Source organism: Coregonus clupeaformis, chromosome 26 (genome assembly GCF_020615455.1).
Source record: "Coregonus clupeaformis isolate EN_2021a chromosome 26, ASM2061545v1, whole genome shotgun sequence".
Classification (NCBI taxonomy): domain Eukaryota; kingdom Metazoa; phylum Chordata; class Actinopteri; order Salmoniformes; family Salmonidae; genus Coregonus; species Coregonus clupeaformis.
The window spans coordinates 42,773,386-42,796,134 of NC_059217.1; the positions used below are offsets into that span (position 1 = coordinate 42,773,386).

A 22,749-nucleotide genomic window follows, 5' to 3' on the forward strand; every position below is an offset into this window, starting at 1 on the left:
CTTTGTAAATTATGTTGGAGTGCCCCTGGCTATCCGTAAATTTTTTTAGTAAATTAAATGTCCATTACCCCTACTTTATGTATAGGATATGCGTTTGCCATCAAATCGATTACTTCACTCGGCACTCGGACAATGTAAACTACAGTATTTTAGGTAATATGATGAAGATGAACATGAGGAATCCTGTCCGCGCATTCAGAACGTTGACGTACGTTATTGAAGCAGGCGCATGCGCATTAATGTCCTTCCTGATACTAATTTTTGTAGCAAGGCTAGTGTAGGTTGTATGAACGGACAGCGGGGTTTCATTCACAGCTTTCTAGAAATTTCCTCTCCCCATCGCCAATACACAGTACTGTCAGCACGTAGTATTGTTTATGTTTGAAGAAATTCTGGACTAAAAGGGAAGAATTTCAACTCATATCTGCGTAATATTGTTGCTATTCTCATCTCGACAACAATACGCAGTTGGACGCACGCTGATGGCGGTCACTATCGAGGAGCTGTATCGTAACTATGGGATTCTTGCTGATGCCAAGCCGGAGGACCTGAGCCAGGTATGCGTGAGATGAATAACTAGTTCGTTAGGTAATTGAAGTATCTTCTAGAATAGCTCGTTTTTTCTTCTTCAAATAAGTTACAGCAGTGGAAGCCAGAGGTTAAAGTTATGCCGATCCACAACCATTGGTTAACTACCTAGTTAGCATCGCATATACATGCTAAACTAGCGTTAGCTTGTTAGCGAGCTAAAATGGGCCTAACTAGCGAGCTAATCCTGTTTCACTTGATTTTCCCGGCGTTTGTAGCGTAGTTTGCCTGATAACTCATGGAAATAACGTTAACTAGGCGCTATTAATTTCCATTTCTAGCAAGCAAGGTAACTAGTTAGTTAAGTTACCTGACGACGTTTTTAATACATTTTAGTTGGCCTAGCCAACTAGCTAGCAAAGTCAAAACAGAACACACACTGCTAGCTAGCCTCATGCTAGCCAATTGATTTGACCTGACCGTTGTCCCACTAGCTAGATAGCGGATAGCTAGCTAACTGTCTAAAATGAGTTGTTGATTGCCTTGCACAGCTACTGAAAAAAAGTAATTGTGCCATGGCATGACTTGCAACTTGTTATGATGTTTAGATTTACAACGTATAACTCAAAGGCTCTCTTACTATAATGTTGTTAGCTAGGTAGGTACTACTGCTGACAAATAGCTAGTATAATGCCAAGGGATTCAAGTATTGCATGCTTGTTAGGCAGAACTCTCATCTCTAGTCTCTACTCAATAATTTTGACCGACACTTCACCGGAAGCTTTTGCATTCATGTTGGACAGTTATGTCCTATATTACAAACTTGATTGTGTATCCATTTGTTTGTATCTATCCTCCAGCACAAAGATGCCTATCAGGTGATCCTTGATGGAGTGAAGGGGGGTCCCAAAGAAAAGCGCTTGGCTGCACAGTTCATTCCCAAATTCTTCAGCAGTTTCCCAGAGCTGGCGGATGCGGCAATCAACGCTCAACTTGACCTGTGTGAGGATGAAGATGTTTCAGTAAGGATTTTATCCCAGTGGGACTATCATTTCCATTTGGGAAATTCCATTGTGCAGAATGGGATTGACAAAATACAACATGCATATACCACTACACACAATACAAAAATACACCACTATACAAAAAGTTCGATTTGAGAAATTGATCAATATAAAAGAGTATAGCTAATGCCTGGTCAAAGTAGTCCCACTACTCCATTTCTCACCGGTTGTTGGTTCTTCTTCTTCCTTCCTCCTGTAGATTCGGAGGCAGGCCATCAAAGAGCTCCCCCGTTTTGCAGCCGGGGAGAACATCGTCAGGGTAGCAGATATCCTCACCCAGCTTCTCCAGACAGGTACAGTACTCTTTAAGCTAACCCGCCTAGACATTTTCACATGTACCTTATAGTGTTGTTGTGAAACCAACATTTTACTTACAATACCAGGCCAAGTATCGCGATACCACTGAGGGGGGAGTGGCTTAGTGGAATATACGTGCATAATGATCTGCATGTCATTGTGGTAGTAATGGATAACACTACATGAAACCTTTACTCTTCACTTAACAAACACAAATCAAATCACATCTCCCTCTCTCCCACAAACACGCACACCACTGTCTCTCCCACAAACACATACACACACACACAACTCTCACACACACACAACTCTCACACACACACTACTCTCACACACACACCACTCTCTCACACACACACCACTCTCTCACACACACACCACTCTCTCACACACACACCTCTCTCTCACACACACACCTCTCTCTCTCACACACACACACCTCTCTCTCACACACACACCTCTCTCTCACACACACACCTCTCTCTCACACACCACTCTCTCACACTCACACACCACTCTCTCTCTCACACACACACACCACTCTCTCTCTCACACACACACCACTCTCTCTCTCACACACACACCACTCTCTCTCACACACACACACCACTCTCTCTCACACACACACACCACTCTCTCTCACACACACACACCACTCTCTCTCACACACACACACGCCACTCTCTCTCACACACACACCACTCTCTCTCACACACACACACCACTCTCTCACACACACACCACTCTCTCTCACACACACCACTCTCTCTCACACACACACACACACACCACTCTCTCTCTCTCCCACACACACACTGCTCCCAACTTTTAAAATGTTAGGCACCAAACAGAATATAAGGAGCAACAGAACGAGAGATGTTTGATCTAGTTTAGTCTTCCATTAGGCCTGTATGAATCCTACCTTTTGAAGCACATCTCATGAATAGCAGAACCTTTTTCTTTCTTCCTTGGCCAATCAGATTGGCTTAGACCTACTGTCCAGTTACCAGGTTGTTAGCTAGCTAGGTAACTGAACTACGTTGTTTGTTATCAAACCAATAATTGGTGACCCGGGATTAGTTTAAAATTGGCCCGCGACATGGTTTGTGAAATTATATAAAATGCATGCGAACCCCATAGAAAGAGAAAAGGTATCTTGAACAGAAGACTCATCAGGGACTGCATCCCCACTCACCATCACGGTTAAATTATATTTAAAAAACTGACAGAGGAATAGATGCAGACGGGGAGAAGCAGGTGAGCTGCCGCTCATGAAAGTGAAGTATTTTTTTAAATTATTGGACCAGCGCGTACTAGTGGCTGTTGCTTAAATTCAACTGAATTTATGAACAAAACTGAATTTATAAACATTTTATAGCAAGCGGGACTGAAAAATTAGGTAATATATGAAACGGTACTACGTTATACTAAAATGTTGGTATTTTGACGATTTGGTACTGTAATATTACAGTTGTACCAGTATACCGTGAAAATCAAATTTTATTTGTCACATTAACGTGTTTAGAAGGTGTAGCGAAATGCTTGTGCTTCTAGCTCCGACAGTGCAGTAATATCTAACAATTTCACAACATATACCAAATACACACAACTAATAAGGAATAGAATTTAAGAAAATATACATATATGGACAAGCAATGACAGAGCGGCATGGACTAAGATATAGTAGAATATTATAGAATAGAATGCAGTATATACATATGAGATGAGTAGTGCAAGATATGTAAACATTATTAAAGTGACTGTAAACATTATTAAAGTGACTAGTGTTCCATTTCTTAAAGTGGCCATTGATTTCAATAGGCAACAGCAGCCTCTAATGTGCTAGTGATGGCTATTTAACAGTCTGATGGCCTTGAGATAAAAGCTGTTTTTCATTCTCTCAGTCCCAGCTTTGATGCACCTGTACTGACCTCGCCTTCTGGATGATAGCGGGGTGAACAGGCAGTGGCTCGGGTGGTTGATGTCCTTGATGATCTGTTTGGCCTTCCTGTGACATCGGGTGCTGTATGTGTCTTCGAGGGCAGGTAGTTTGCCCCCGATAATGCGTTCGTTAGACCGCAACGCCCTCTGGAGAGCCCTGCGGTTGCGGGCTGTGCAGTTGCCGTACCAGGTGGTGATACAGCCCGACAGGATGCTCTCAATTGTGCATCTGTAAAAGTTTGTGAGGGTTTTAGGTGCCAAGACGAATTTCTTCAGCCTCCTGAGGTTGAAGAGACTCTGTTGCGCCTTCTTCACCACACTGTCTGCGTGGGTGGACCATTTCAGTTTGTCGGTGATGTGTACGCCAAGGAACTTGAAGCTTTTTCACCTTCTCCACTGCGGTCCCATCGATGAGGATAGGGGGGTGCTCCCTCTGCTGTTTCCTGAAGTCCACGATCATCTCCTTTGTTTTGTTGACGTTGAGTGAGAGGTTATTTTCCTGGCACCATACTCCCAGAGCCCTCACCTCCTCCCTGTAGGCGGTCTCGTCATTGTTGGTAATCAAGCCTACTACTGTTGTCGTCTGCAAACTTGATGATTGAGTTGGAGGCGTGCTTGGCCACGCAGTCATGGGTGAACAGGGAGTACAGGAGGGGGCTGAGCACGCACCCTTGTGGGGCCCCAGTGTTGAGGATCAGTGAAGTGCAGATGTTGTTTCCTACCTTCACCACCTGGGGGCGGCCCGTCAGGAAGTCCAGGACCCAGTTGCACAGGGCGGGGTTCAGACCCAGGGCCTCGAACTTGATGATGAGCTTGGAGGGTACTATGGTGTTGAATGCTGAGCTATCGTCAATGAACAGCATTCTTACATAGGTATTCCTCTTGTCCAGATGGGATAGGGCAGTGTGATGGCAATTGCATCGTCTGTGGATCTATTGGGGCGGTAAGCAAATTGAAGTGGGTCTAGGGTGACAGGTAAGGTAGAGGTGATATGATCCTTGACAAAGCACTTCATGATGACAGAGGTGAGCGCTACAGGGCGATAGTCATTTAGTTCAGTTACCTTTGCTTTCTTGGGTACAGGAACAATGGTGGCCCTCTTGAAGCATGTGGGAACAGCAGACTGGGAAAGGGAGAGATTGAATAAGTCCATAAACACACCAGCCAGCTGGTCTGCGCATGCTCTGAGGACGCGGCTAGGGATGCCGTTTGGGCAGGCAGCCTTGCGGGGGTTAACATGCTTAAATGTCTTAATCACGTCTGCCACAGAGAAGGAGAGGCCACAGTCCTTGGTAGTGGGCCTTGTCAGTGGCACTGTGTTATCCTCAAAGCGGGCGAAGAAGGTGTTTAGCTTGTCTGGAAGCGAGACGTCGGTGTTGACGTCGTGGCTGGTTTTCCTTTTGTAGTCCGTGATTGCCTGTAGACCCTGCCACATACGTCTCGTGTCTGAGCCGTTGAATTGCGACTCCACTTTGTCTCTACTGATGTTTTGCCAGTTTAATTTCCTTGCGGAGTGATTTGCTACACTGTTTGTATTCTGCCATATTCCCAGTCACCTTGACATGGTTGAATGCAGTGGTTTGCGCTTTCAGATTGGCGTGAATGCTGCCATCTATCCACGGTTTCCTGTTAGGGTAGGTTTTAATAGTCACAGTGGGCACAACATCACCTATACACTTCCTGATAAACTCAGTCACCGTTTCAGTGTATTCGTCTAAATTATCTTCGGAACATATCCCAGTCCGCATGATCAAAACAATCTTGAAGCGTGGATTCCGATTGGCCAGACCAGCGTTGAATAGTCCTTAGCACGGGTATTTCCTGTTTGAGTTTCTGCCTTATACCTTATGACAAACCTATGCAGTACATGCCATGTTGAGGGAAAGTGTTGACTCTCCTGGGAGTGGACAATATGTATGTCATGGTGTAGTTTGGGTCGGTGCCAGAAGGAGATATGTACCATCTGTGATGCTGTTGGACCAATTTTTTATACTCTTCTATACGTTGGTGCTTACAGACGATTCGGCCGAATTCAACCAAGTGAACACAGCGCTGGTCTCCATCTTCAAGATGGACGCAAAGGGTAAGTGTCCCTTTTTGATCTCTAGTGTATGAATAGGTTTTAAATTGTGAAATGACAGACAACTTCACTAGTGAACAGGCAGGATACTGTGCATCGTGCTCTTGTATTCACTAGTGAACAGGCAGGATACTGTGCATCGTGCTCTTGTATTCACTAGTGAACAGGCAGGGTACTGTGCATCGTGCTCTTGTATTCACTAGTGAACAGGCAGGGTACTGTGCATCGTGCTCTTGTATTCACTAGTGAACAGGCAGGGTACTGTGCATCGTGCTCTTGTATTCACTAGTGAACAGGCAGGGTACTGTGCATTGTGCTCTTGTATTCGTGCAATGCTCTACAAAGAAAATAGTTAAAAGGAAATTGTAGTTTTTCAGATGTTTTCATACCTCAATCCCAAATGAATGGGTAAAATGGGCACCGGAATAGAGTTCGAAAAATGAAATTAGCCATCATAATTAGTTGGTAGTCATAGTTAGTTAGTTGAAGTGAGCATAACACTGTTCTAGTACCCTTTCTTGCCTCGATTCTCTCTCTCCCCCCCCCCCCAGAGGCAGGAGTTCTGCATAGCCTCTTTGGCTAAACAGCCAACCTGTGGCTAACCAACCTGTATTTCTCTGTTCTGTCTCAGCTACCCTGGGAGGCCTCTTCTCTCAGATCCTGCAGGGGGAGGACATAGTAAGGGAGAGGGCTGTCAAGTTCCTCTCCATCAAGCTGAAGACGATGCCTGAGGACACCATGACCAAGGAGGTGGAGGACTACATCTTCACAGAGACAAAGAAGGTTTGTTCCACTCTGCTTTGGTAGAGCAACGATCACAGTGAAGAACCTGTAGTGATGCACCTCCTGCTTGGGGCTGGTTAGTAGAGCTCTTTGTGAAAAGGCTCGGATGGATTAGAATGAGTTTTTATTACTGTTATTTAATTGACAAACTGAATACAAGAGCTCCATCTGTCACTTAGTTGGATATTGGATATATTTGTAACTGGTCGGCCTCACGGTGACTCCTGGGTCGTTTTCATTAGGGCACGTCGTAGCAAAATGTATTGAAAGCGAAAATGACCGTTTCTTGTTGACCTCTGTCCCACGTTGACCTCTGTCCCACGTCTTCCAACCCCAGGTGCTGGAGGATGTGACCGGGGAGGAGTTTGTGCTGCTGATGCGCATCCTGATGGTGCTGAAGGGCCTGCAGACGGTGAGCGGGCGGCAGCAGCTGGTGGAGCTGGTTGTGGAGCAGGCTTTCCTGGAGCAGGCCCTGAACCCCGCTGACCCCGACACAGTGGACCGCCTGCTGCAGTGCACACGCCAGGCCCTGCCCCTCTTCTCTGTGAGTGATACACACACTATAACACACAAACATACACACACGCACACATTATAACACACACACACACATTATAACACACATACAGGCCATAATAATAATATACTTAACTTATTGATTCAGGGAACAGTGAGTTCATACCAGTTTAGTGTGTCCCTTGTGGAACCCGCGACCTTGGCTTTGCCAGCACCACACTCTTACCAATTGAGGCAACTGCGATTTCACAGCACTCAAAATACACACAGAATCACCAAACACCGTGCTCACTGTCACCTCACACATACTGTCATTGTTTGCAAATTGCTAATGATCTGTTTTATAATAATAATAATATGCCATTTAGCAGACGCTTTTATCCAAAGCGACTTACAGTCATGCGTGCATACATTTTTTGTGTATGGGTGGTCCCGGGGATCGAACCCACTACCTTGGCGTTACAAGCGCCGTGCTCTACCAGCTGAGCTACAGAGGACCACTGTTTGTGCTGTTACTTCTCATTGTTACTTTTCTACCTATGCATGTTTGTTGCTCAAGCTTCTGACCTGATTTCACCAACCGCCTCAAGTTGACAACCCCCCCTATAACAAATGTTCCTCTGAGACAAATAAACTTGAACTTCTTGAGCTTGAAATTCATTTTTTTTACCCTTACAGAAAAATGTCCATTCCACCCGTTTCGTCACCTACTTCTGTGACCACGTCCTGCCCAACCTCAGCTCCCTGACCAGTCCTGTGGCAGAGCTGGACATTCAGCTGGAGGTCAGTTACCATCCTCCTCTGTACCAACCATACAGAGTTCAGGCAACTAGTCCTCCATGTTGGCTCCAACATGCCGGGGACAATAGCATTGACTTGTGTGTGTGTGTGTGTGTGTAGGTGCTGAAGCTGCTTGCTGAGATGAGTCCGTTCTGTGGGGACATGGAGAAGGTGGAGGCCAACCTCACCATGCTGTTTGAGAAGCTGCTGGTAAGTAACTTCCTAGCTCAGCCTTCTAATGGGGTTAGGTGTGATTTCACCATACTGGTATCTCTCTGGTACCTTCTAATGGGGTTAGGTGTAATTTCACCATACTGGTATCTCTCTGGCACCTTCTAATGGGGTTAGGTGTGATTTCACCATACTGGTATCTCTCTGGTACCTTCTAATGGGGTTAGGTGTGATTTCACCATACTGGTATCTCTCTGGTACCTTCTAATGGGGTTAGGTGTGATTTCACCATACTGGTATCTCTCTGGTACCTTCTAATGGGGTTAGGTGTGATTTCACCATACTGGTATCTCTCTGGTACCTTCTAATGGGGTTAGGTGTAATTTCACCATACTGGTATCTCTCTGGTACCTTCTAATGGGGTTAGGTGTGATTTCACCATACTGGTATCTCTCTGGTACCTTCTAATGGGGTTAGGTGTGATTTCACCATACTGGTATCTCTCTGGTACCTTCTAATGGGGTTAGGTGTGATTTCACCATACTGCGTATCTCTATATCTAGGTGTTGATTTTGGACCAGCTCACATAACGGTCTGGTTTATCAGACTGGTAAAAGGCCAGTGAACAAAACAGACAGTGCCGAAGTATGATGCCGATGTTGGTTATGGTGTGTTTTGCCCTTAACTGGTCCAGACTGGTAAAAGTCTAACTGGTCCAGACTGGTAAAAGGCTAACTGGTCCAGACTGGTAAAAGGCTAACTGGTCCACCCTTCCTCCCTGTGTCTAGGAGTTCATGCCGCTGCCTCCAGAGGCGGAGGGTGAGAACGGCGAGAACACACTGAGCGACGAGCCCAAGCTGCAGTTCAGCTACGTGGAGTGTCTCCTCTTCAGCTTCCACCAACTGGGCAAGAAGCTGCCTGACTTCCTCATCGACAAGATCAATGCCGAGCGCCTCAAAGACTTCAAGATCAGGTAGAGGAGGATTGCCCCGTAAGGTTTTGGCAACGTTCGTGTGTCTTTTTGTTAAGTCTTGGTGTGTTGTGGGAACGTTTGGCATATCATTTATTTTGGTCTTTGTGTTTTTGCCACCATTTTCATTTGCGTTCATACGTTTTGACAATGCTTCTGTTTCATTTGTATCAGTCTCTACTGTAGCGTGTGGATGCCAGTAATGTTAGTCTTAGTTTTTTTTTCTCTGTTCAGTCACAGTAAAAACCTTTACAGACAGACTTTACTGCATGTTGCCTGTAATTTTTATCTGGCCCAGTTCATAGTCCTATTTTGACCACACTCTTGCCTGGATAAGCCTTTTATATCTCCTGTGAACATGCCGGCAAGTGTGGGAGTAGACGTGGGCCGATGTGGGTGGACGTCTATTTTAATAAATCCGTTGAATATACACCATCACAAAGTAATCCATTATTAGATCGTTTTCGGCAGGTCCTAAGAAACATAAGACTATTCAAATGTATTTTCGAAAGAATAGAATGGCATATTTAGAGTTTATTATGGTACTGGTTATTGCAGCCTGTATGGCTGTGCCATGCACATGAAATCAGTAGTTGTTTTGTTAATAAAAACAGACGAGGCATACTTGGGCAACCCTGATCACAGTCGACACACACCTACAGTGAGCTCAAAGTATTGGGACAGTGACACATTTAGTTATTTGTCTCTACTCCAGCTCTTTGGATTTGAAATGATACAATGACTGAGGTTGTAGTGGGCAGTAATGTTTGATATGTGTATATTTATATAAACATTCCAATCGACTCATAATAAGACTAAGTAATTACATTTACATTACATTTACGTCATTTAGCAGACGCTCTTATACAGAGCGACTTACAAATTGGTGCATTCACCTTATGATAGCCAGTGGGACAACCACTTTACAATTTATTTTTATTTTTCGATTTTTTAAAATTTATTTTTAGAGTATATTTTAAATGTGTTATATATATATATATATATATATATATATAAATAAATTGTGGGGGGGGGGGGTAGAAGGATTACTTTTATACTATCCCAGGTATTCCTTAAAGAGTATTAAAAAGTATTCCAATTAGCACATTATTATAATAATAATAATAATATGCCACTTAGCAGCCGCTTTTATCCAAAGCGACTTACAGTCATGTGTGCATACATTTTTGTGTATGGGTGGTCCCGGGGATCGAACCCACTACCCTGGCGTTACAAGCGCCGTGCTCTACCAGCTGAGCTACAGAGGACCACATGAATGAATTGTCTTTAACTCCATAGGATAAACAGGATTGTGCAAGGAGACTATGGTTGAGTTACAGTAGTAGGCAATGAACAAATGTCTGAAAATGGAATTCTAAATACAAGTGTATTTAATTACGTTTAAAATGAATGGATTCATATACAAGGCATCAACTTAAGTTCCTAAGCTTTAACAAGCATTACAAGGCATTATTCTAAGCATCTGAGTTGTTTGGATTCAAAATCTGAGTTGTTGACCAATAGCATTACTGTAAAGTTAACCTCCAATCAGAATATAGAATATGACACCAAATACTAAACTTTTGACTACTTTTAATACACATATGTGAATTTGTCCCAATACTTTTGGTCCCTTAAAATGGGAGGACTATATCTACTTAAAGTGTTGTAATTTCTAAACGGTTCACCTGATATGGATGAAAATACCCTCAAATTAAAGCTGACAGTCTGCACTTTAACCTCATAGTCATTGTATCATTTCAAAGAGCTGGAGTACAGAGACAAAACAACAAATGTGTCAATGTCCCAATTCTTTTGGAGCTCACTGTATTTTATAGTAGGCTAAGAATATAATGAAATATAAAAGAATAAATTACAAACTATATTTTTCCCACAACTTCTATCATGGCAACGTGTGGAACTGCTGTCATATAAAAAAAGAAAAAGAGCCCAAGGCAAGTCCATACTTTCTTAAATCCACGTTTCATCTCTTTCCTACCCTGTCTCTGCCTTGTTAGGAAACAGGGGTGTAGGGTCTTACATTGAGAGTATCCTCATCATACCCTTAGAAAATAATAGCAATCTAATAGTTTCAAAAGCATTTGAATCTCGTGTTCATATTTCACACAGCTTTTGGAGTTGCCTACACGTGATCGAGCAAAATAATAGGTCTACACTTGATTTAGGCTACGGTATAGCGTGCTAAATGTTTCTGACCAGTGACAGATGAGCTACACCACCTCCACTTTATTTAGAATGAACCAAATATACAGACGGAGATTCAGTGAAACACAATCCCATTGATTAAGACAAGTCACAGGCTTCTGGTCGGCAGTAGGTCCAGGCTACTAAGAAGACTGTGAGCAAAATAATCCACTTGTTAAACTACATAACATCCTGGCAACATGTTCTGATCAGGGCTAATAAACTACATAACATCCTGGCAACATGTTCTGATCAGGGCTAATAAACTACATAACATCCTGGCAACATGTTCTGATCAGGGCTAATAAACTACATAACATCCTGGCAAAATGTTCTGATCGGTGCTAATAAATGATCCAACTAGACATGATCATGAGCAGTACTCAGCTCAACTTAGCTAACATTTCCACAGCCTAATTGTAGCCTAAACAATATCCAAACGGCGATTCAGTGAAAATACAAATCTGATGATTTGATTCCATCAAGACCACTCTTGTCTCAAAGCAGCGATAAACGGTGCTGAAATAGTTGACCACGGGCGTAGGCCTATTGCTTCAATCAGATGTATTCTAACAATTGAATGACTTTAGGAGTTTCAGTAAGCAACAATTTGATGCCTTCAATTGCATTAGTCTACTTTATTCCAAGGTTTTAGTCATTCTGTGATATTTATACCAACAGTCATTCTTTATGGATCCATCCAGTTGTGGTTAGGAAAACAGTGCACGTGGTGGGCTATGCGAAGAGCTGGGGGAAGTGACATGCCTCGCGAAGTTTAGAACTGCCAGGATGATAGTAGTAACGCTGCCTAGCAACGATCAGGAGCTTAAGAGCGTAGTGCTCAGCGTTACGGCTACCGTTCATACTGAGCCCTAGGCAGAACTTTACCGTTCATACTGAGCCCTAGGCAGAACTCTACCGTTCATACTGAGCCCTAGGCAGAACTCTACCGTTCATACTGAGCCCTAGGCAGAACTCTACCGTTCATACTGAGCCCTAGGCAGAACTCTACCGTTCATACTGAGCCCTAGGCAGAACTCTACCGTTCATACTGAGCCCTAGGCAGAACTCTACCGTTCATACTGAGCCCTAGGCAGAACTCTACCGTTCATACTGAGCCCTAGGCAGAACTCTACCGTTCATACTGAGCCCTAGGCAGAACTCTACCGTTCATACTGAGCCCTAGGCAGAACTCTACCGTTCATACTGAGCCCTAGGCAGAACTCTACCGTTCATACTGAGCCCTAGGCAGAACTTTACCGCAATACTGAGCCCTAGGCAGAACTCTACCGCAATACTGAGCCCTAGGCAGAACTCTACCGTTCATACTGAGCCCTAGGCAGAACTTTACCGTTCATACTGAGCCCTAGGCAGAACTCTACCGTTCATACTGAGCCCTAGGCAGAACTCTACCGTTCATACTGAGCCCTAGGCAGAACTCTACCGTTCATACTGAGCCCTAGGCAGAACTTTACCGCAATACTGAGCCCTAGGCAGAACTTTACCGTTCATACTGAGCCCTAGGCAGAACTCTACCGCAATACTGAGCCCTAGGCAGAACTCTACCGTTCATACTGAGCCCTAGGCAGAACTCTACCGTTCATACTGAGCCCTAGGCAGAACTCTACCGTTCATACTGAGCCCTAGGCAGAACTCTACCGTTCATACTGAGCCCTAGGCAGAACTCTACCGTTCATACTGAGCCCTAGGCAGAACTCTACCGTTCATACTGAGCCCTAGGCAGAACTTTACCGCAATACTGAGCCCTAGGCAGAACTTTTACCGTTCATACTGAGCCCTAGGCAGAACTCTACCGCAATACTGAGCCCTAGGCAGAACTCTACCGTTCATACTGAGCCCTAGGCAGAACTTTACCGTTCATACTGAGCCCTAGGCAGAACTTTACCGTTCATACTGAGCCCTAGGCAGAACTTTACCGTTCATACCGAGCCCTAGGCAGAACTTTACCGTTCATACTGAGCCCTAGGCAGAACTTTACCGTTCATACTGAGCCCTAGGCAGAACTCTACCGTTCATACTGAGCCCTAGGCAGAACTTTACCGCAATCATGACTAGGTCGGTTGGCAGAAATTAAAGTAGAGGCTTTATAGCAGACAAGACCTTTTCATATATCGAGAAAAGTAGTCAGAAAGATGCTGAAGGTGGGAGGAAAACGTCTTGGTTTGAAAGGTGTATAACCCTAGTTTGTTTTTTCTCTCCTGCCTCTAGATTACAGTACTTCGCCAGAGGGCTGCAGGTATACATTCGCCAGCTGCGAGTGGCCCTGCAAGGCAAGACGGGAGACGCACTGAAGACAGAAGAGGTAGCTATTTATCATGGCTGTTGGCTATTGGCTGTTTTGGTCTCCAATGATGCATTGCTTGTTTTGATTCTTGTTGACGGTGTCTCACAAGCCTCACAGTTGTGCTGAATCAATCAGGAGCTATATACATTTCCAATCACGTATTCCTTCTGTTCTATTGTCAGTATTCCCTGATTGGTTGTATTGTCTTCCCATCCATCTCAGAACAAGATTAAAGTGGTGGCTCTGAAGATCACCAACAACATCAACGTTCTGATCAAGGTGAGGTGTTCGAAATACTTGGTCAACCCTGAAACACACTTGGTCAACCAACACTAGCGAACGTTCTCATTACTGTTCCTTTTCTCTGCAGGATCTCTTCCACAACCCACCGTCGTACAAGAGCACGGTCACGCTGTCCTGGAAGCCCGTCCAGAAGGCTGAGGCTGTGGTGTAAGTCTCTTAATGTTGTCACGGGGAATCTGGTGACCCAGAATATCGTGTTTCTGGGCGAGTTGTTCTTAACACTCTTAAAGATACATTACACTGTAAAATCTAAATGGGTCAGATGTTTTCATACCTCAAAAGTAGTCTTAATGTCAAGATGAGTTCAATCCCAGGCCATCTGTTTTCTAAAATGAACTGAAAAGATACGTACCATGTAGTGTCCCGATTTGCTGAATCTACGCCACTTATGGTGTGGGAAAACATCTGACAAATGTTGATTTTGGAGTGTAATGTTAATTTATGGGTTTCCATCTCCTCTCAACTGACCTGCCCACATCAATGCAATGATCGATGAATGAATTCGTAGTACGTTATACAAGGACACTAGCAACTTCTCAGTACAAACACAAGCAAATCTTCAGATAACACACCATTAGTGTTAGCGTTATGACCCCATGTGTCCTCGTCTCTATGTGACCTTTGACCTTTTCCCTCTTTGCCCACCACAGTCTGAAGCGCCCGTCCGGGGAGGATATGGGTGCAGGCAGTACCATGAAGAAGCAGCTGTCCCCCCCACTGCCCCGGAGGGACGCACGGCAGATCTACAACCCCCCCAGCGGCAAGTACAGCGCCACCATCGGCAACTTCTCCAACGGTGAGGGTGATACTGGGGTGGCATGTTAAACAGTAGCAGAACGTTGCACACTGAGCCATAGTTGGATTTTAGGGGCACCGGGTGGCATGTTAAACAGTAGCAGAATGTTGCGCAGACGTAGTATCTGGGTTTTCTCATATGTTCTCTCACGTTTTTGTGTCTCCTACATAAAGTCGAATGCACTTGGTGTAACTCTGGGTCAAGATGATCTACTGACTGAAGTGTCGGTATGTTTGGGGCCAACTGATCCTCTCCGACGTGTGTGTTGGATATTGTTCACTTCCTCCTTGTATTGTGCCATGTACACCCTTTCTGGTGGTGTTGGGTGACCGAGGTGCACATGCTGACGATTTGATGCTAAAATGTTGATAACTTGTTAATAGGATAGTTAACCCAAATGAGGCATTGTTTTCAAGCTGAGCCCTCTGTTTCATGTGAGCAGTTGAGAAATCTTCTACTGAATGGGATGGAATGGCAATCTAAATATTACTATCCTTTTGAGCTCTAACACACAATGAGTAGGACCAGGAGTTTTTCCCCTGACCATGTTAGCCGGTTAGTTTTTCCTTTTTTATAGGCTGTTGGATCCCCTCAAACATGCTAAATAACTGAGGGCCCAGAGTTTTTCCCGGCCAGGTCTTACACGGTCGGGAAAAACTCCTGGCCCTCATGATGAGCCTCCATACTGATCCCCTGTCTGTTGTCCCCGTGTTGTGATTCCAGAGCAGCGCGGAGGCTTCAGGGGCGGCCGAGGACGAGGATTCGGAGGGAGGGGTGGCAGGAGCCGAGGCCGAATCTACTGAGTCCATCATCCCACACACACTACACACACATGCACACACTACACACACTGAACTGCAGCACATCAGGATCCCTGCCGTAACCAAGGGGGTCTCCATGACCACCGCTCCTCAACCTGTCCCCACTTGTTCTTTTTCCTCTGTAGTTTTTTGGTTGTTTCCTGTAGTTTTTTCCCCTCCCTCTTAGAGGAAATCCACTTCAAGGAGACTGGGCTTTGAACTTTTCTACCTGACATTTCTATCCTACACTCTTCCCCGGTGACGCGATTGTTCAAGTAGATCCTCATGGTTTTTGTTTAGTTTATTTTATTCTGAGTATTTTTGTGGAACCAGAGACTGCCAAGTTGTACCTGATTGATATTTTTGTCTGGGAAAAAAATTGTTTTATAAACTGGTGACGAACGCTTTCTTTCAATTTTTAAATTTCATCTTTTTTTTTTTTTTGAGCTTGGATTTGGATTGGCCTACTCTCTACGCTACTTTGTATGAATCGATAATGTTTTCATCTGAATTTTTATCAAACTTGTATTGAAGTCTCACTACCATGCCCTTTTTGTTTGTGTAACACCTTGTTAAAATAAGACAATTGCATTGGTTTTCAATGTATTCTGAATTTTTTGGTAGTAGAAAAACGAGATTATTTCCTCTGCAAAACAGGTTGTGTTACGCCGAATAGATCACTATTACAAAGTTGATTCGTTTTATTATTGGACATTGGTTTTCATTCAAATCAGCCAAGGCAGATTGAGGATTTGGGACTAACTCCCAAGTAACTTTTCTACTAAATTTAAATTAGTTTAGAGCCTCAATTTGAGTTATCCACATGTGTTTTGCATGCTTTTTATTTTATTAAACATTTCTCCCCATAAATGTTATTTAAACTTTTTGGATTAAAAAAAGGAAAACAAATCTGATTGGCATACATGATTGATTTCTGAGTGTTTTTCTACCAAATGTTCCTTCAAACCTTCTCTTCCCTATGCGTTATACTGTAGTTGATCTGCTTGTAGGTTCTCTACTTTATAGTTGGTTTTGTGGAGTCTATATATAGTCAATCAATGCAAATGACAAAACAGACTCCTGGGGTGCATTCAGGTTGAAGGAAACGTAGCAAATGTTGATTTGAACGGAACTGGTGCTGTTCTGAACACCTCACACCCCGACACGCGGGAGCAAACATACCTCCAAGCTTGTGGTATGTGCACCATTTTTGGGAAAATGTGGTGTTTGGGACGTACTGTTGTGAAATGTAGCAACAACAAAACAAAAAGACAAACTGAACACACCCCAGTTCTTTAGCTTGTGCTGAGCTTCACTTGCTAGGATTTAGTGAAAGAGAACTGATGTTTTTTGAAGCCCAAGTGACCTTGCTGTCAAAGGAGGATGAAGGTATCATGAAGGAAATGACGTCCCACTGTTTGCTGTAGATCTGAGAGGATTGAATAGATATTAACATTATGGTGATTGCTTCCTCCTACCTTCTGATTGGTTAGGTGTAAATAACCAATCCGCTTAGATCTACAGCAGTGGAATTCAGCAGTCCTTTTAATCCTCCGCACCACAGGGAGGAATGGCAAGACATGGTTTCTATAGAGATTAACAATATTGGGCAGTTAAATGTATTTCATTTCCTAGCTAGGATATTACTGTGACCCTTATCTAAAGGTGACACAAACATTGTGCTTTGGTTGCTGATTATTCTGAAGACCTCAGCCTTGCAAGCTGCCCCTAACCCTTGTCTTCAGCACCTTGGACAGGGTTTTGACTAGATACTGTAGTAAACAGCTTATGTCATAATTGACTTTTCGTAGTAGGTTAGGAGAATTAACGTAACAGGTTATGATAGTTAGCTTAAGGTTGGGAGAAGGGTTAGGGTTAGCTTAAAAGCTAGAAAAATATCTGCTTTGTGGCGTCAATTTGACGAACTAATCTATCTAGGCTTGACCCTTGGAGAGAATGACCGTAGCAAGGAGAGAATGGAAACTTGCAGAGGAAGAGATGAAACAGTTGTTGGTGAGGCCTCAACCAAACTGCACAACATGACAGCTGTTGGTGAGGCCTCAACCAAACTGCACAACATGACAGCTGTTGGCCAGGCCTTCCCCGAACTACACAACATGGCAGTTGTTGGCCAGGCCTCAACAGAACTACACAACATGGCAGTTGTTGGCCAGGCCTCAACAGAACTACACAACATGGCAGCTGTTGGCGAGGCCTCAACATAACTACACAACATGGCAGTGCCTCTCCAAGGGCTTGATGAGAAGAGTGAACAGAATCATACAGCAACAGACAAACTAGCAGAATATATGATAGTCCAGTGTCCAGTCATTGTGGGTGTTTATAGTGTCAGGAAAACATGACCGCTATATAGATTGTAAGTCATTGTTTGTGTTTCTGTGTGTAGTCTGATAGAGAAATGTGGGTCTTTTTAAACCCAAGGTGATCGAAGGACAAGTGGGAAAAGGCAGCATAGACACCTGTATGCTTCTCTTCTCATCACTTCCTCCCCATCTTTCTCTCTCTCCCCTCTCTCCCCCCTCTCTTCTCTCTCCCCTCCTCTCTTCTCTCTCTCTCTTCCCGAGTCCCCCTCTCTTCTCTCTCTCTCCCCGAGACCCCTCCTCTCTTCTCTCTCTCTCTCTCTCTGAGTCCCCTCCTCTCTCCCCTCCTCTCTTCTCTCTCTCACCTCCTCTCTTCTCTCTCTCCCCGAGTCCCCTCCTCTCTTCTCTCTCTCTGAGTCCCCCCTCTTCTCTCTCTCTCCGAGTCCCCCCCTCTTCTCTCTCTCTCTCCCAGTCTCTTCTCTCTCTTCCCCTCTTCTCTCTCTCCCCTTCTCTCTCTCTCTCCGAGTCCCTCCTCTCTCCCCTCCTCTCTTCTCTCCCGCCTCTCTTCTCTCTCTCCCCTCCTCTCTTCTCTCTCTCTCCCCGAGTCCCCTTCTCTCTCTCTCCGAGTCCTCTCCCCTCTCTTCTCTCTCTCCCCTCCTCTCTTCTCTCTCTCTCCCCGAGTCCCCTTCTCTCTCTCCCCGAGTCCCCTCCTCTCTTCTCTCTCTCTCTCCGAGTCCCCTTCTCTCTCTCTCTCCGAGTCCCCTCCTCTCTTCTCTCTCTCTCTCCGAGTCCCCTCCTCTCTTCTCTCTCTCTCTCCGAGTCCCCTCCTCTCTTCTCTCTCTCTCTCTCTCTCTCCCCTCCTCTCTTCTCTCTCTCTCCCCGAGTCCCCCCTCTCTTCTCTCTCTCTCCCTGAGTCCCCTCTCTTCTCTCTCTCTCCCCGAGTCCCCCCCTCTTCTCTCTCTCCCCTCCTCTCTTCTCTCTCTCTCCCCGAATCCCCTCCTCTCTTCTCTCTCTCCCCTCCTCTCTTCTCTCTCTCTCTCCGAGTCCCCTCCTCTCTTCTCTCTCTCTCCGAGTCCCCCCTCTTCTCTCTCTCTTCGAGTCCCCCCTCTTCTCTCTCTCTCCCAGAGTCCCCTCCTCTCTCCCCTCCTCTCTTCTCTCTCTCCCCTCCTCTCTTCTCTCTCTCTCCCCGAGACACCCCCTCTTCTCTCTCTCTCTCTGAGTCCCCTCCTCTCTTCTCTCTCTCCCCGAGTCCCCTCCTCTCTGCTCTCTCTCCCCGAGTCCCCTCCTCTCTTCTCTCTCTCCCCGAGTCCCCTCCTCTCTTCTCTCTCTCCCCGAGTCCCCTCCTCTCTTCTCTCTCTCCCCGAGTCCCCTCCTCTCTTCTCTCTCTCTCCGAGTCCCCTCCTCTCTTCTCTCTCTCTCTCTCTGAGTCCCCTCCTCTCTCCTCTCTCTCCCCTCCTCTCTTCTCTCTCTCTCTCTGAGTCCCCTCCTCTCTCCCCTCCTCTCTTCTCTCTCTCACCTCCTCTCTTCTCTCTCTCCCCGTGTCCCCTCCTCTCTTCTCTCTCTCTGAGTCCCCCCTCTTCTCTCTCTCTCCGAGTCCCCCCCTCTTCTCTCTCTCTCCCAGAGTCTCTTCTCTCTTCTCTCTCTTCCCCTCTTCTCTCTCTCCCCTTCTCTCTCTCTCCGAGTCCCTCCTCTCTCCCCTCCTCTCTTCTCTCCCGCCTCTCTTCTCTCTCTCCCCTCCTCTCTTCTCTCTCTCTCCCCGAGTCCCCTCCTCTCTTCTCTCTCTCCCCGAGTCCCCTCCTCTCTTCTCTCTCTCTCCGAGTCCCCTCCTCTCTTCTCTCTCTCTCTCCGAGTCTCCCTCTTCTCTCTTCTCTCTCTTCCCCTCTTCTCTCTCCCCCTCTCTTCTCTCTCTACCCTGCTTCTCTCTCTCCTCCGAGTCCCCCTCTCTTCTCTCTCCCCGAGTCCCTTCCTCTCTTCTCTCTCCCCGAGTCCCCCCTCTCTCCTCTCTCTCTCCCCGAGTCCCCCTTCTCTTCTCTCTCTCTCACCGAGTCCCCTCCTCTCTTCTCTCTCTCCCGAGTCCCCCCTCTCTCCTCTCTCTCTCACAGAGTCCCCTCCTCTCTTCTCTCTCTCTCCCGAGTCCCCCCCTCTCTCCTCTCTCTCTCCCGAGTCCCCCCCTCTCTCCTCTCTCTCTCCCCGAGTCCCCCCTCTCTCTCTCCCTGAGTCCCCTCCTCTCTTCTCTCTCCACGAGTCCCCTCCTCTCTCTCTCTCCCAGAGTCCCCCTCTCCTCTCTCTCTTCCTGAGTCCCCTCCTCTCTTCTCTCTCACCCCGAGTCCCCCCCTCTCTTCTCTCTCTCTCCCCAAGTGCCCCCTCTTCTCTCTCTCTTCCCGAGTCCTCTCTTCTCTCTCTCTCCCGAGTCCCCTCCTCTCTTCTCTCTCTCTCCCCGAGTCCCCTCCTCTCTTCTCTCTCTCTCCCCGAGTCCCCTCCTCTCTCTCTCCCCGAGTCCCCTCCTCTCTTCTCTCTCTCTCCCCGAGTCCCCTCCTCTCTTCTCTCTCTCTCCCCGAGTCCTCTCCTCTCTCCTCTCTCTCTCCCCGAGTCCCCCCCTCTCTTCTCTCTCTCTGTTTTTTTCCTGTTCTCTGTTTGTCTCCCAAATGACACCCTATTAACAATATAGTGGTCAAAAGTAGTGTTCTATATAGGGAATAGGTTGCCATTTGGGATGCATCCTCTGTCTCCATTCCTGCATCACCCCTGCCTGCGTACCCCTCCCTTCCTTCTCACTCTCCCTCCCTCCCTCCCCTCTTCCCTCCCTCCCCTCCAGCTCCCCCAGCGTCGGGACTGAGGGGGGAGAACTGCTTTGAAGTAGGGAGAGTAGAATCTGGGGCCCAATAATTGAAGGAGCTAAAAACAGCGGCTGCCTTGTTTAGAAAGCTCTTTATTTTACACACAGGGATGGAGCGCCGACTCTCTCTCTTGCTCATGCATCGCACACATGCTGGCTCGGTTCGACACGCACAAACACACGCACACAGGCTCACAGTGGGAGCTACAGGTCTGCATGTGGGGACACGTCTGGGAGGAGGAGGGGGATGGTTATTTCTCTCTCTCTCTCATGTTTCTGATCGGATGGTAGTTTCAATTCTGAATTGATAGTTTTTCAGTGAAGTAAAAGACGACTTGTAGGAAATGCCCGACTACGAACTGATTAACAAAAATACCAAGATGGTTTATTATGGGTTCATATTGTCAAGGCGTTATTTCTATGGTTTAGTTTTCTCAATGGAGCTAATGGACTTTAAATATCACATGTATTATCTTATCAATCATAGTCTCCTGAATGAAGAACTTTCTTGTGTCTTGTGATTGAGATCAAACTAGCCGTCTCTCTCTCTCTCTTTTACATGCTGTATCAATTAGCCTGAGGATGAGGTTAAGATCAATTAGCCTGAGGATGAGGTTAAGATCAATTAGCCTAAGGATGAGGTTAAGATCAATTAGCCTGAGGATGAGCTTAATATCAATTAGCCTGAGGATGAGGTTAACATCAATTAGCCTGAGGATGAGGTTAACATCAATTAGCCTGAGGATGAGGTTAAGAGCAATTAGCCTGAGGATGAGGTTAAGATAAATTAGCCTGAGGATGAGGTTAAGATCAATTAGCCTGAGGATGAGCTTAATATCAATTAGCCTGAGGACGAGCTTAAGATCAATTAGCTTGAGGACAAGGTTAAGATCAATTAGCCTGAGGATGAGCTTAATATCAATTAGCCTGAGGACGAGCTTAAGATCAATTAGCTTGAGGACGTGTTTAAGATCAATTAGCTTGAGGACGAGGTTAAGATCAATTAGCCTGAGGATGAACTTCAGATCAATTAGCCTGAGGACGATCTTAAGATCAATAAACCTGAGGACGAGGTTAAGGTCAAACTCACATAAGCAAATGACAATGATGATATCAATCTGGAAGTAAATTATGAATTTGTTCTCACAATACACACACACAGCATACTCTTAAGCGTTTGAGATTTCTAGTCTACGGTTATTTCTTATTGAGTAATCTTAATTGTAATAGCAAGACAAGTGTGCATCCCAAATGGCACTCTTTTCCCTATTAAGTGCACTACTTTTGAGTAGAAAAGCGCAAATAAAAGGGTATAGGGTTCCATTTGGGATGCGGCCATGAAGATCCAGGCTGCTGCTGGTCTTTTTGAGTCTGAACAATTGGGCCCATATTCATAAAGCATCTGAGTAGGAGTGCTGATCCAGGATCAGGTCCCCCCCTTGTTAATCTAATCTTATTCATTATGATATAAAATGCCACACTGATTCTAGATCAGCACTCCTAATCTGAGACTATTAATATGTGCCCTGATATCCTCCACTAGAGGGCAACACAGACCAGCATTTTGTCCCCCCCATCAAAACCACTGGATCTATTCTGAACTCCTAAAGTAGTAATTTTAATATTTTTTGTTTCTCTTTGCATTGCAGAATTCATTCTATCCGGTAAGTCTTACCTGGTAAGAGAAGCTTTGAGACTTGGGATGCATTCAGTTCGTGAATTGTTTTGCTCCTTTTCGCAACGGTGTAAATAGAGCGTCACGTTTTCCCCAAACTATGCTTAGCGTTCTTCAGCATTCTCTAAGGTATGTTTGCTCACATTTTGTGGGTGTGGTGGGGTTTGAACTGATCTATATGAGGGTGACCATTGGAAATCACAGAACATAATCACCGTAATCTGACCCACCTCCCTCTGGACCCCCCATAATCACACCAACCTCCCTCTGGAGCCACCATAATCATACCAACCTCCCTCTAGGGCCACCATAATCACACCAACCTCCCTCTAGGGCCACCATAATCACACCAACCTCCCTCTAGGGCCACCATAATCA

The 22,749-nt window shown here is 45.5% G+C and overlaps 1 protein-coding gene across 1 annotated transcript; it reads left to right on the forward strand.

Moving 5' to 3' along the window:
• The first annotated feature begins 247 nt into the window (after positions 1 to 247).
• api5 (apoptosis inhibitor 5) lies at positions 248 to 16,453 on the forward strand. Its single transcript, XM_041849928.2, has 14 exons — positions 248 to 557; positions 1,389 to 1,550; positions 1,792 to 1,885; positions 5,848 to 5,913; positions 6,542 to 6,693; positions 7,031 to 7,237; positions 7,888 to 7,992; positions 8,110 to 8,199; positions 8,949 to 9,133; positions 13,565 to 13,658; positions 13,863 to 13,919; positions 14,011 to 14,090; positions 14,594 to 14,739; positions 15,463 to 16,453. The coding sequence occupies exons 1-14, from the start codon at positions 483 to 485 to the stop codon at positions 15,540 to 15,542; spliced, it is 1,593 nt and encodes a 530-aa protein (XP_041705862.1). The 5' UTR covers positions 248 to 482; the 3' UTR covers positions 15,543 to 16,453.
• Positions 16,454 to 22,749: the final 6,296 nt, after the last annotated feature.

What these genes read in the sequence shown, in the direction of transcription:
- api5 (XM_041849928.2), top strand. Translation starts at nt 483, where the DNA reads ATGGCGGTCACTATCGAGGAGCTGTATCGTAACTATGGGATTCTTGCT. An exon ending in ACGCACTGAAGACAGAAGAG is followed by an intron (nt 13,659 to 13,862) that starts GTAGCTATTTAT and finishes CATCCATCTCAG; the next exon opens with AACAAGATTAAAGTGGTGGC. An exon ending in CAGAAGGCTGAGGCTGTGGT is followed by an intron (nt 14,091 to 14,593) that starts GTAAGTCTCTTA and finishes TGCCCACCACAG; the next exon opens with TCTGAAGCGCCCGTCCGGGG.